The sequence below is a fragment of the Simochromis diagramma genome, unplaced genomic scaffold (assembly GCF_900408965.1).
Source record: "Simochromis diagramma unplaced genomic scaffold, fSimDia1.1 OVJJ01000663.1, whole genome shotgun sequence".
Taxonomy (NCBI): Eukaryota; Metazoa; Chordata; class Actinopteri; order Cichliformes; family Cichlidae; genus Simochromis; species Simochromis diagramma.
Window position 1 is genome coordinate 2,280,761 of NW_024387049.1, and position 13,821 is coordinate 2,294,581.

At 42.7% G+C, this 13,821-nt stretch overlaps 2 protein-coding genes across 6 annotated transcripts; both read left to right on the plus strand.

Moving 5' to 3' along the window:
* The first annotated feature begins 3,395 nt into the window (after positions 1-3,395).
* Positions 3,396-6,030, plus strand: si:ch211-227n13.3. Of its 4 annotated transcripts, none has more exons than XM_040044931.1 (6): positions 3,396-3,682; positions 4,133-4,195; positions 4,277-4,749; positions 5,102-5,177; positions 5,272-5,379; positions 5,465-6,030. In XM_040044931.1, the coding sequence occupies exons 1-6, from the start codon at positions 3,678-3,680 to the stop codon at positions 5,796-5,798; spliced, it is 1,059 nt and encodes a 352-aa protein (XP_039900865.1). In that variant the 5' UTR covers positions 3,396-3,677; the 3' UTR covers positions 5,799-6,030. The 4 variants fall into 4 exon arrangements, with proteins under 4 accessions (XP_039900865.1, XP_039900866.1, XP_039900868.1 ...); XM_040044932.1 differs by having other exon boundaries at positions 3,397-3,682; positions 4,280-4,749; XM_040044934.1 differs by having other exon boundaries at positions 3,398-3,588.
* Positions 6,031-6,979: 949 nt separating this feature from the next.
* Positions 6,980-12,790, plus strand: LOC120741847 (C-X-C chemokine receptor type 4-like). 2 transcript variants are annotated; one of them, XM_040044930.1, is made up of 5 exons: positions 6,980-7,553; positions 10,766-10,823; positions 10,921-11,129; positions 11,228-11,511; positions 11,605-12,790. In XM_040044930.1, exons 2-5 carry the CDS (start codon positions 10,809-10,811, stop codon positions 12,198-12,200), a joined length of 1,104 nt encoding a protein of 367 aa, XP_039900864.1. In that variant the 5' UTR covers positions 6,980-7,553; positions 10,766-10,808; the 3' UTR covers positions 12,201-12,790. The 2 variants fall into 2 exon arrangements, with proteins under 2 accessions (XP_039900864.1, XP_039900863.1); XM_040044929.1 differs by having other exon boundaries at positions 6,981-7,553; positions 10,577-10,823.
* Positions 12,791-13,821: the final 1,031 nt, after the last annotated feature.

The window sequence follows — 13,821 nt, forward strand, 5'->3', positions numbered from 1 at the left end:
GCTTATTTCCCTAGCCAAGATGAACAGCAAAAACACAAATGATCCTGCTGTCCTCATTGTTCTCTCGTCAGTGTACCAACTGCTAACTGAATCGAACACAGATAAAGTTGGAGCACGTCTGAATACATTGTTTGAATTCCTCATTGAATTAGCAGATTGCATTTGTGTGTGTTCAAAGTCCTTCCTGTCTCTGTTGGGAATAGGTAAGCGGACCATGGACGTAATAACCCTGCTAAAGGAATCATTACAGAGGATGTGCCAGGCTTTAATGTGTCAAAGGTCAGCATTATCTTTATGTTTTTAGTGTTTATATCTCAACAGAAGTTTTTTCCTTCCCTCTCTGGAGCCAACCTGCACATTTACACACTGAACATTGCAAAGAAGACACAGGATTAATTAATTTAAAAAATGAAAAGTCACATTGCACAAGTGTTCAAACCCTGCTTTACACCGAATTACTGTTTTCCAACAAGTATTTAGACCCTTTATTTAAGTAAAAGTCACAATCCTACTTAGAAGTTTTCCGCATCAAATCACACGTAAATGAATCAATGCCTGTGCCACTTTAATCTTGCTGCATTTTTCCCTTGCCGCATTGGTGAATTCCAATGTATCTCCTTTCCATTTCAGGCCAACTTTCTAATAATTCAGCCTATGCACAGTATCAACTAATCAAACCAGCACTGTGTAGGTTACATAATCATTCAGCCCGAACAGCCAAATATCTATATAAACAAACACAAATGTGGTACCATAATTCTCTAAATGTAATTAACATTTCATGGTATTTGGTTGCAACAATATTACTAGTCTTCCTTTGTGGTAGTGGCAGCTGAGTGCAACATCTTTCAGGATGGATAACACCAGTGTCCCCACTCCTTCCTAGAAGGAGGATGCTGTTGTAAAGACAGACCTCGTAAAACAGGGTAGATTTAACTACAGCTGGAGGACAAGGATAGTTGACCTCAAATAAATTATGTACATAACAAGGCATAGCTCCCATTTCAGTTGTGCGTGTTATTAATGTCCTCTCAGATCATGGGAAATTTGGAGCAGGCATATGTGATCTCAAGATATTGGTATGGTAAATTTTTCACTTCATCATTTCCCTTTCACATTGAATATCTCCTTGTGCTTGTATCATTGTGGAAGCCAAATAGGTCATTAGGTCTTTTTTCTGTGCTCTAAAGAGACCTACATAGTTTTTGAAGTAGTGTCATTCGAGGCTATTAAACAATGTGCAGGGTGTCTTGATGCATTCTCATTCATCCAGGGAAGTAAATCTCCAAAAAGTTGATTCTGTTCATCTGGACGTAGCGTTTTGTGGGAGAAACGTTTCGTCACTCATCCAAGTGACTTCTTCAGTCTCAGCTGACTGCAGGTCTCCCCAATCTTATAAACAGTACATTTGCATAGTGACTGAAACCAGCCCACTGAGGAACAATGGGCTGAGAGGTCAGTTCCTTAATCTTAATTGTGCAAATTCTCATGACCATTGATCAACAACCACTGACCAACACCCACTGATCAAAGACCACTGATTAATGGCCATGAGTCCCATTCACAGAGAGTTGGGGAATGGCTGCAATCACAGCATTGTAAGATGGCGAAAGATGTACCCTTAGGCCCCCTCCTCGATTCAGAGATGGTCTTTCCCTTTTCACATAAATGGCCTCCTTGACTCCGCGCTCAAACCAGCGTTCCTCCCTGTCCAGGATGTGTACATCCTCATCATTGAAAGAGTGTCCACTGGCCTGTAGGTGTAAATAGACTGCAGAGTCCTGGCCTGACGAGGTAGCTCTTCTGTGTTGTGCCATCCGCTTCGCCAGAGGTTGTTTGGTTTCCCCGATGTACAAATCCAGGCAATCCGCCTGGCACTTAACAGCGTACACTATGTTACTCTGTTTGTGTTGGGGGACCCAATCCTTGGGGTGGACCAGTTTTTGGCACAGCGTGTTTTGGGGTTTAAAAGCCACAGAGACTCGGTGTTTAGAAAAAATGTGTCTCAACTGCTCCGATACTCCTGACACATATGGGATCACTACAGGTTTTTGCTTGGGCAGCGGTTGTCCTTCTCTCCTGGATCGGCTGGAGCTTTCTTTCTTTCTTTCCAGCTTTGACAAACGTCCAGCTGGGATAACCACATTTACTCAGGGCCTTCTTGATGTGCTGTTCTTCTGCCTCCCTGGCTGCTGTGTCTGTGGGGATGGTGTTCGCTCTGTGTTGTAGCGTCCTAATGACAACCAGTTTGTGCTCCAGTGGATGATGAGAGTCAAACCTTAAATACTGATCCGTATGTGTAGGTTTATGTTACACGTCAGCTTTTATATGTCCCCCATTCCTGATGGAAATCTCACAGTCTAAGAAGGCTAACCTGCCACTTTTCATATCCTCCCTGGTGAATTTGATGTGTCGGTCCACCGAGTTAATGTGATCCGTGAATTGTGGTACGTCCTGAGATTTGATTTTCACCCAGGTGTCATCCACATATCTGAACCAATGGCTTGGTGGTGTTCCAGGGTAGGATAGCAAAGCCCTCTTTTCCACTTCTTCCATGTACAAATTGGCCACGATGGGTGACAATGGGGAGCCCATGGCACACCCATGTTTCTGCCTGTAGAACTGACCCTTGTATGTGAAGTAGGTGGAATGAAGACACAGTTCCAAAAGCAAACACACTTGGTTGATGCTGAGAGTGGTCCTGTTGCTGAGGTTGGTGTCATCCTGTAATCTCTTACGGACTACCTCCAACGCTTACGTGACTGGGATGCAAGTGAAGAGAGATGTAACGTTGTACGACGGGTTTTGGTCAGTGGTTGTTGATCAATGGTCATGAGAATTTGCATAATTAAGATTAAGGAACTGACCTCTCAGCCCATTGTTCCTCAGTGGGCTGGTTTCAGTCATTATGCAAATGTACTGTTTATAAGATTGGGGAGACCTGCAGTCAGCTGAGACTGAAGAAGTCACTTGGATGAGTGATGAAACGTTTCTACCACAAAACGCTACGTCCAGATGAACAGAATCAACTTTTTGGAGAATGTGCAGGGTGGTCAGCCACCATTGTACATTTGACCACAGATGCACCTGTGGTGAAATCCAATTACATTGCAAAATGTTTAGATGAATCATTTAAATTACTGGTTAAGAGTCATGTTTGGCACATAATTTAATCTGTAACATATTTGATGACTGGTATTACATTATATAACCTCCAGTGTTAATATTTCTGCTCGCAATTTCACTTCAAATTAATACATTATTAAAGCTCGCAATAGTCAGCATACATATAGAGTCAAAACCTGAACTTTAACCGTTTTTATTTGAAGGCAGTTCATTTTAGGTAGGAAAAATGGTTTACATTTCTGAAACTTGTCCAGTTGGCGGCAGTAACGCGACATTCCCCCAGCCCCAAACGAACAAACAGAAGGAGAAGAAAACCAGAGAGAGCTACTAGGAGCTTTGAGGATCATGGGACAGGGAATTTTGTTCTATCCTCGCGCATCTTGAAGTGATTTGTCCTCGAGCGCATCTACAAACAGGCTCACGTCCGCGAGCTCACCAAGGCACGAGCCAGAATGTGAACAAGTAAGCACGGCGCCGTGTTTCAGCTTCAGTCACAATTAAATTAATAAAAGTTTTACACGTTAGAGTGCGTTAACCGCGAAGGAGCAGAGATGAAGTAAGTCATGCCCTGGCTTCAATGCCCGGTGCTTTCAGTGATGTCCATCCGCCCTCTGTGTGAGCTTTAGTTTTGAGCCCAGTTAGCTTAGCCGGGATGCTAACGTTAGCTAAGCATCGCCTGAGTTTGAATGCAGATTTTGTAGCTGGGTGTTTTCAGACATTGGTTTCCAGCCACAGGCAGAGCACAGTGAACCTGAGTCATAACTGGTGGTTTTATTTCCAGATTACATTAAATGTGTGCCTATATATATGCCTGACACAGTAAACCTGTATGAAAGGTGAAATCATTTCAACATAAATGTAAAGACAAAGTGCAGTTCTAAGGAGATTAGTATATGAATTTAAAACATGTCCTTTCATCAAGTTCAAAGGTCGTGGCATTGGACAAATGCACATGCCATGTTGTTGTCAATCCTGTCAAAGTGATGTGCTGTTTTTGATTTTGCAGGTTCAATGCAGATGACTTAGGCTCCTTCACTCATTTACTGTTTTTCAAGGTAGAATATTACAGGTAAGACAATAAGAAATATTTTCATCTAGACTCAATTTATTTGTAAAATATTGCAGGAGGAGTCACTGTTGCTCTTGTTAGCAGGTCCATAAGATATTGTGTGAAGTGGAAAGGATCCATGTGTCCCCAACGCTCCAACAGACAGCCTAGGGCCTCCAAGAAGAACACCAAGACAAGCCCCGCTCCAGAGGAAGAAGTTATCCAGCGTCAGCTGAGAGGTCGAAGGCGGAGGGGGAAAGGCAGTACTGGTGACAGCCTCTGTATCGCAGGTGAGGGAACAGGGTGCGACATCCTCGACATCATTACCACTCAGGAAGAGAAGCATGTTGGTGAAGAAGATGGGGGAAAGGCGGTAGAGATAGCTGATAAAGAACTGGACGACTTGGATGAAGACCGAGTCTCTGTTTGCAGCAGCACAGCGTCTGGTCCCTCTTTTTATCACTCCACCTACAGAAAAGCGAGGCCTTCCCAGAACCTGTGCTTGGCCTGTCAGAAGCTCTACCAGAAAGCAAAGAAGATAAAAACACCAATCATAAACAAACTGCTGGACAATGGTAAGCACACTAATGGCAGCATGAAAATATAATGTCTTTGGGAAGAAGTTCATGCTATAGCTACTCTTCCAAAGGAAAGATGAACAATTGTTAATAATACTTGAGAAATATTTTTCTATAGCACACTTGCACTGTTTTTATTAGCCCTGCATAAAAAGAAATCTAAAAGTATAACTACACATTTCAGTAACCAGTATACAATTATGTATTGTTTGTTGCATGAAGTGGATGAAATGCTTACATATGGTTTAACTTACAGTACCAAATTAATAGCCGTCCTCTTTTGCCATCTATATTAACAACAAACAGGTAAGCACAGTTCTGTAACACTTTGATTTTGATTCTTGTTTAGATCCTATGTCCCCGACATGTGACCAGTGGGTCCTTATCAAAAAGCGGACATCCCAAAGGTGGCCTAATGCAAGAGGGTAAGGCTGAGTGTACACTGTATGTATGTGTGTGTGTTTGACAAATTACCATCATATTTAAGCTGATTGTACTGCTGCCTGTCTGCTCTGTCAGGAAGCTTTTGAGCCACATAAAGAAGATAAAGAAGGCCTGTGAGAAACAAAGTGAGCAGCGTGTGGAAGAATCTGCCGCCTGTTCAAGGCCACACACTTTCCTCCACAGGTAACGTGTTTGGCTGCATGAATTTCTTATGACTGTAGCTGTTCTCATCTAAAATGACTTGTATGTGCTGTGTTTTTGGGCTTAGGAACCTCAGACGATGTGTGAAAGCGAAAAAGGAGAGGAAGAAGAATAAGAACAGGAGGAAGAGACAGAGAGACGGTTCGCAGGGTACTCGTGTCGCTAAGCAGCAGCGTCTCCACACCAACACTCCCATCAAGATGACCTGTGTAGAGCCAAACAGCCGCCGAAAAAGCAGCAGTCAGGGGAACAGAGGTGTGACTGCTGAGGCGATTCCCTCGTCTGTGACACAGGAAGCCACCACACCAAGCAAGAGAACACCAAAGCAGACGGGTAGATTCAGAAACTTGCTGGCTGAGCTACGGAGCAAGAGCAGCATGATTGTAAGAGAAACACATTAGTGAGGAGGCAGGATTCGAGTGCTAATCGCTTTTAGTCGTGATGTTCTGCTGGTCTTCAGTATTGTTACCTATTCGGTGGCCTATGCCTAGAGTTACTTGACAAAGTGCCGTCGCAGTTCTGTGCATGTTTTGTTTGTGATCCTTTAAAATTAAAAATAATATTTATTTAATGTTCCTTACAACTGGACAGCTGTGAATAAATGTTTATGTTGATCTCATGGCATGCCTTTTTTTTAAAAATATACCGACATAAGTTCACTCACTCGCATTCAAAAACACTCGTGCATTTACAGCTCTTCACAAAATCAAGTACCTTTCACCTGTATGCAAACACTTGCTTATTTTCATTTGCGTTTGCAGCAAGCTGGTCACTGTTCATAGTGTCCACAGCATGTACGCCACTTCCTGCTAGCGCTCCAGCTTCTTCAGTGAGCTGCATTTCAGGGATGTTAAAGTTGCACAGCATCAGAGCTTTGACTCGTTATATAATGTGAAGATATCAGTCCTCACTCCCAAGTGTGGTGTCCACAACTAGGTGATAATGGGAGGATAGAGGGATTTCACAGCTTCAGTGTCTGAGTGGGCTGTTGTTGGACATTATTTTTTCACAAATGCATCCAAAGACAAACAAAAAAAGGTGGCAAAATATTTGAAACTATATCTTTGCTATTAGTCACGAAACAAAACAGTCAAAAAAGAAAATCAGTGAGCTATAAATATTATTTTATATGCCATGGTGTATACTAGTTATTCCTAAATGCTGTCATGTTGACTCACTGTGTTTGTACTTTGTACAAACTACAAACTTACATTAAAGGAAACCCATCTGCACCATTGCAAAAATTGAGAGGTTGATGCATCAGAGCTTATAAGAGGGAGATACACAATTAATTGCCAATGCAGGCAACCCACTGTCTAAACAGGATATCACCAGGCCTACCTGTCTTTTGGCTTTGGGAATGTGAACGGCCTCCGTCCATCATCAGTCACTTGAAGTTGTTTTATGGTAAAATGTTGCCAGGCAGGCTCAAGATGCACTTTCAAACCAAACAGCCTTTCTGAGAGAAACCCTAACCCTCAAAAGAGTGCTGGATCTGAAACAGAGGCACTTCCGTTTGAAGGTGTGTAATAAGGCGGTGGAGATGAGGTGTATGATAGTGGTGTACACAGGTATGATGGAAGGTTAGGTGTGCCTTTGATTTATTTGGGAATGTGTGACAAACTCGGACAGACATTTACTTCTTCAAGTACACTGAAGTCCCAATTACTTTAGGGAAGAAAGGTAAATCCATCCATTCTTTTTCTCAACGCAGTGGAGATGGAGCCCACATAGCAGGCTGTTTGCAGACGCTTATTCTAACAGCCCACATGGTGGCGCCACATAACCAGCATTCACAGACTGACTCTACAGCTCTGTGTGTAGTAACACAAAATAAACACAAATGTACAAAAAGCACATAGATACAGGGTTAGAGCTCATGGGGAGCATGGGTAATGTGGTATGTGACATAAATACAAGCGGTTGGCACTGGATTCGCTTGGGCCAGTCTCCCTCTGCACAGCAGGACAGGTACAGGTGTAATCAATAACATTAATGATCATGAAGCATCCCAGAGAGCCGGCATGCACAATAAGCAGGGTCAGTCCTGCAGCTCAGAGTAAAGCAACTTTAACCTGATACCATCATTTTCACCTGTGTGAATCATCAGCTGTTCAAGTGTTTACACTGCAGGATCACAGTCGCAGTTACTGCAGGTCAGTGCAGCCACCTGTTGCTATGAGCAGAAGTGCCAACGAGTCATATCATACAGTAGATCTGCATTTATTTTTATTTTGTTAAGTTTTGGAACTAATCAAAAGATAATTTTTCAGGCAACAGGGACCTCAGTTAAATGCTTGTTTCATTTAACTTTGTATTAGTTTTAGTGGTGGAAAACGCTGCTAGGAACATGCCAAAGCAACAGGTGGCGATATATTCCTAACCGTGCAGAAATGTTGGCCAATCAGAAGTCTAGAAGCCTCGGTGGGAAAAAGTAAACAAAGCTGGGGCATAGAAGCAGAACCGAGTCGTCTGTGTGGAGGGACAGTAACTGTGTGTGTATATGTAAGCATTTAAACACTGCAGAGAGTACAATTAACAGTATTGTAGAAATTCATTTCACCGAAACAATAACGTGGCGCACAGTGTGACGTCAAAAAATGCGCACACATTTGACGCTGCGTTTTCTCCGTTGTTTTTTCGTCCACACCTAAATGCAAAAACGGAGTTTTCAAAAATATCCACCCTGGCCGGAGTTTTAAAAAATCTTCGTTTTCAAAAATCTTCGTTTTCAGTGACCAAAAACGCCGTTTACGTGTTGACGAAAGGTGCAAACGCATAGAAAAATCTGCGTTTTCAAAAATACCCGGGTACGTGTGGACGTAGCCTGAATCTAAAGAGATTTCCTGCACATTTTATTTTATGTTGGTGTGTAGATATAAAACTAACCATCATTATTTATTGATTGATTGATTTAAGGCTCAAGGGGAGGGGGGGAAAGTAAGTCTTATAAAGATTAAGCAAAACTAAAACTTCTTACATCCGTCAGCACTTTAAAAAGGAAGAGTTTCGAACAACAGTGTTGTTTTTTTGAGATGTTTGTGCTGATACAGTGAATGGTTGGCAGAGGAAGGGTGGGGAAGTAAGAGGCAGATAAGGGACCAGGGTATGCAGTCTTCACAGTTTTAACAGATTTCTTTTAGTCTGTTTATGTTGGGGTAGCCTTACTGTTTACTCAGAGGATTAATGTATTGGGAGAGCAGTCAGAGCTGCTGGGGGCTTGTCAGCACGTCAGGAAATGTGCCTTCTCAGTAGTTAAGAGATATTGAGGTGAGTCATTAATAAACTATTTTAAAAAGCTACCATGAATGTACTAATTAGATCTTTGAGGTACAATATTTTTTACTTCGATCCACAGCCACAGCTATTCTTCCCTGTGAAAGTCCAGACAACTGACAAATAAACCGAAGGAAACAGCACGATGAAAATGTGTGAATGAAAATATATATTACTGTGAATGCACTGCAGTTAGTCACGGGCTGACTTTCATCCATAGTCCCAGGTCAGATTTTTAAAGGCAACCTAAAAACATTTCACATTATCAACATAAAGATGAAAACAAACAAGCAGGAGGGTAAAAGCATCTCATTGTGTATTATTAGATTATCAGCCATTTTTTAAATAGACATTTAAAGTGTTGTATGTGTTCTGCTCTCTGATAATAATGGTTCTAGAGCACCACTGTTGCCTTCAAAGAAAAAAAAGATTCTTCTTCCTCTTTTCTGTTTACTCTGATAAACTCAATGCTGGAGGAGCCACATTGTATAAAATGTTATAAATTAGATATTCATGTATTTAATAAAATGTGCTTCTATACAACAAAACAGTGATGACTGCAACAAGGCCTTTTCTGTGGTTCTGTAATGGTTTTAAAGCGTCAAGTCTGATCATGCAGTAATAATATTATTAATATAGGAAAGGATGAGTGTTTTAGCTGTACGAACAATCAAAAGGTTGTACAACAAGCATTTAAACAAAAAACAATTAACAAACTATTACCGACACAGTCAGTTAATGAATGCAGAGACAACAAAGCCAGCATTATACAATCATCATCAGTCATCACAGATAAATAAGCAAATATAGCCCAAAAGTATTTCCTTCCTTAAAGCTGCTGTTTCTAATTGCTTTTAAATTATAAAAATACTTCTTTAAATACTTACTTAAATACTGAATAAAGATGGGAAGTGACATAACCTGCTAAAATGCTGGTTTTCTTTAACACGTTTATTTTAGGCAAAGATAAGCAAAACGTCCCATGAAAGCATGTGTGACACAGCCTCTCATGTTAACTGTGAATATAAGTATTTAGGCCTTCTCAGTACACAAATGTTTCTTATATTAAAGACAAGATTACATGCCAGCCTGTCCTCCACCTGCATCCATGACAGCCTGGCATGCCGGCAACCCGCACCATCCACACAGCTCCGTTCTGACTGAGCTGGAGCATAACCAGGTCTTTCCTGAAGCAGCAGACCAAATAACTATGCAGTAATCAAGCCATCATCAAAAGACTGTAATACTTTGTAAAGCTTGCATAGTTTCTAAAAACTGGAATAGTCCTACTCGGTTTAGCAACTATACCATCAGTAAGTTAACCTGTTTGACAGCTTCCCCTTACAAGGACCTATACGGCGCTGATTGAAAGTGTTTTAAAGCATTAACACATTCTGATTGTGAGTTTGCTTTAATTCTGTATTATTTTCTCTTTTCTTGTGGATTCAAACAAAAAAACAAACTAAATACCTTAAAATAAAAAATTAAAATAATGGCTGTTTATAGTAGAGACTCCAGAGGGATGTGTTCCTGGAAGCATCAGTGTTGAAATAACAAGAACGTGTTGATTTTGTTCTCAGGAAAGTGACACACTGGCATCGCACCTCTCGCTTCATTGACATTCAAAGATCAGAGGCAGACTGTCTGGTGAACTTGGCTGAAAAGCCACGATAGTCATCTTCTGAATCAGTCGGCCCTCAGTGTGCACGCTCCTTGCATGCATTATATGAGACAGTGATGCAAACAGGACAAGTATATTCACAGTCTGCGGAGACACTCCTGCTGCTTGCCCTGATTTAACTAAGAATGAAGCTTAGAGTGTTACTGTTGCACGCAGACACACAAACACTGACACGTTATTTATTGTCCGATTCTCATCAACATCCTTTCCTATGGCCAATAGGACCTGATTATCACAAACCAGAGGTCTGAGGGCTAAAACAATTCACAGTGTGCGCACACACTGCGGTATCCTGTGATAGATATCAGCACCTGACACCTCGAAAACAGGAAAAACGTTTCAGCAGGAACACAGATGTGTTGGACTGTGGGGGGAGGAGCATGTAAACAGCTATTTAACCTCTGTGGACAGAAATCTCAGCTTCACTCAACGAAGGAGTGCAGCCATCTCCACCATGTCCTACTATGAGGTAAGGAGGTGTCATCTAATCATGCACAGAAACTTTAAATGTGTTCACAAATATATGATTGCCTTCTCTCTTCTCATCATTTCTCATCTGTCTCTAGCATATCGTCTTTGAGGATTACTACAATGACACTGGCTCTGGCTCTGGCTCTGGGGAACTTGGAGTGGATCTGGAGGAGCCCTGTGGTGTGGAGCACATGACAACTACTGAGCTTCAGCAAGTCTTCTTGCCTGTCATTTATGCCCTTATCTTCATTCTGGGCATCACCGGAAACGGCTTGGTTGTCGTAGTCCTAGGCTGCCAACGCAGGTGAGGGGATGGGTAACTGCTGTTTGAAGCTTTGACTTCGAAGCATTGCTGGGTGTGGGGGAAGAGCATGAAAGTGATCAGATTTTTTGTGTCTCCAGGTCGAAATGCAGCCTCACAGACTGGTACCGCCTGCATCTCTCTGCTGCGGATCTCCTCTTCGTTCTGGCTCTGCCGTTCTGGGCGGTGGATGCAGCCTTGGCTGACTGGCGTTTCGGAGCTGCCACCTGCATTGGAGTGCATGTCATCTACACAGTCAACCTGTACGGCAGCGTGCTCATCCTGGCATTCATCAGCCTGGACCGCTACCTTGCGGTGGTCCGAGCCACGGACACCAACACTAGTGGGCTGAGGCAGCTGCTGGCTCACAAACTGGTGTATGTAGGTGAGTATCAAAAGGCTTGCTCTTCCTGCTGTTAGTCTTCTTTTCTCCACACAGTCCCTCACTTGTCTTTTTTAATCTTCTTCCTCCCTGCAGGTGCCTGGTTGCCCGCTGGCCTGCTGGCAGTGCCAGATTTGATATTTGCCCGCACTCAGGAAGGAGGAGAGGGGTCAACTCTGTGCCAGAGATTCTACCCAGAAGAAAATGCTCCTCTCTGGGTTGCAGTCTTCCACCTCCAGCTCGTCCTGGTGGGTCTGTTGATCCCTGGACTGGTGCTCCTGGTGTGTTACTGCGTCATTGTCACCAGGCTGACCCGTGGCCCACTGGGGGGCCAGAGGCAGAAGCGACGGGCGGTCAGGACTACCATCGCGCTGGTGCTCTGCTTCTTCGTGTGTTGGCTCCCTTATGGAGCGGGCATTTCTGTGGACGCTCTGCTGCGGTTGGAAGTCCTGCCCCGCAGCTGCAGGCTGGAAGCTGCTTTAGGCGTGTGGCTGTCGGTGGCTGAGCCCATGGCGTTCGCTCACTGTTGCCTGAACCCACTGCTGTACGCCTTCCTCGGGGCCGGGTTCAAGAATTCGGCCCGCAGAGCTCTCACTCTGAACCGGGCATCCAGTCTGAAGGTTTTACCACGAAGACGCCCCGGGACCTCAACAACTACAGAGTCCGAATCCTCCAGTTTACACTCCAGCTAGTGTTTGCATCTGTTGTTGATGTGTGTGTGTACTGTATATATGTATAAATGTATATAAGAAAAGTAAGAAGCAGTCTGCTGGCTCATGACTGATCTTCTCCCTCATTTGAGGGTATCTTTTGTAAATAGTTTGATGTTGTTATGTGTGTGTGTTTGTGTGTGCTTTTGACTATTGTAGATGTTTGTAATAAAATATACAAAATACTTTGTGAAAGTGGCTTTTCTTTCTTTTTTTTCTGTCTTCCTGTGTGAAACAGTGTGAGTTTCTGGTTTACACAATCTCTCAACCACAGCTAGTTCCACCCTCAGCTCCTATTCTCAGTGGGTAAGATACAAATCATGAAAACTCCTAAAAAAAGAAAATTGGAGCCAAGCTAGCTAATGAGATGAAAGGACGATGGCAATAGAACTTTATCACAAAACCCCACACGGAAAAGGGACAGGAAAGGTGTAATAGGAATAACAAGCCTCAATCAAATGTCTTTGGTCTTAATTACCAGATGATAACTTCTGTTGTGTCAGAGCTTAAAATCACGAGTGTTTTCTGGGAACCCTGTTTATAATAGGGTGTTTCTCGGTTGCAGAGTTTAAACAAAAAAGAAAAAAAAAAGAAAATCAGTAGGTGGGTTACATGGTTATTATCTGATTAACCGGCAGCTTGCATCACCATATTTAATTCATTGTCATTTAGCTGTGTGCCATCTGAATCCACTGATGCGGAGAATGGACACAGCCAATTTCTTTTGAAAAATGAAACTGCGTTTTGTAAGATGCACCATCTGTCTGCCAGGTGTATCTGAGTCACATGTACGTGCGTGTGTGTGAGTGTGTGTGAGACAGATATAGATATTGGATGTGTGTGAATGTTTTTGCGTCAGCCTTTTGGGGGAGCAGGGTAAGATTTATGTTGATGATATAAACAGTTTGCAGTTCCTACATGAGAAAGAAGGGAGCACGAGAGGGTCAGGAGGTCCATTTTTCCAGTACCTTAATGCACACAAAAGTGCTTCCCACATTTCTACTTCCACTTGGAAGTGAGAGAAACAGAAGCTGGAAGTTTGTTGTGTCCTGTTTCCTGGAGTGAAGACGAAGAGAGGATGAGGAGGAGAGTTGTGAGAGAGACAGAAAGGAAAAATACAGTAAGTCGGCTCCGCGATCAAATTAACTGTGTGGCATTTTGAGCATCTCGAGGTGTAAATCATGATTACTGCGTCCTATTATTTGATCGCAGTGTATACCTCTATGTTTGCAAACCTAAAGAAGACCTTTTTGGTACCTTTTTATATACGCTGCTTCCTCCTCGCCCCTAACACATTCAAACGCTCACACATTCACACACACACACACACACCGACATGCGCCACACATACACACAATTCACTTCTATTCATAGTGTATTCAAAACAGGAAAGACTTCCTGTGGCTCATTTTAGGAAAAACAAGCAGCTTAAACAATCAAACAGTGGAGCAGCTCTCCACTCATCAACACAGAGCACTTATAAACTAAATCATTCACACTGAAGGATTTCAAAGACCTGAACCAGCTTCACACATAACCAGGTATAAAGGTGCTAAGTTATTTGTATGTGTGGAAGAAATAAATACCACATTGAGACATCATT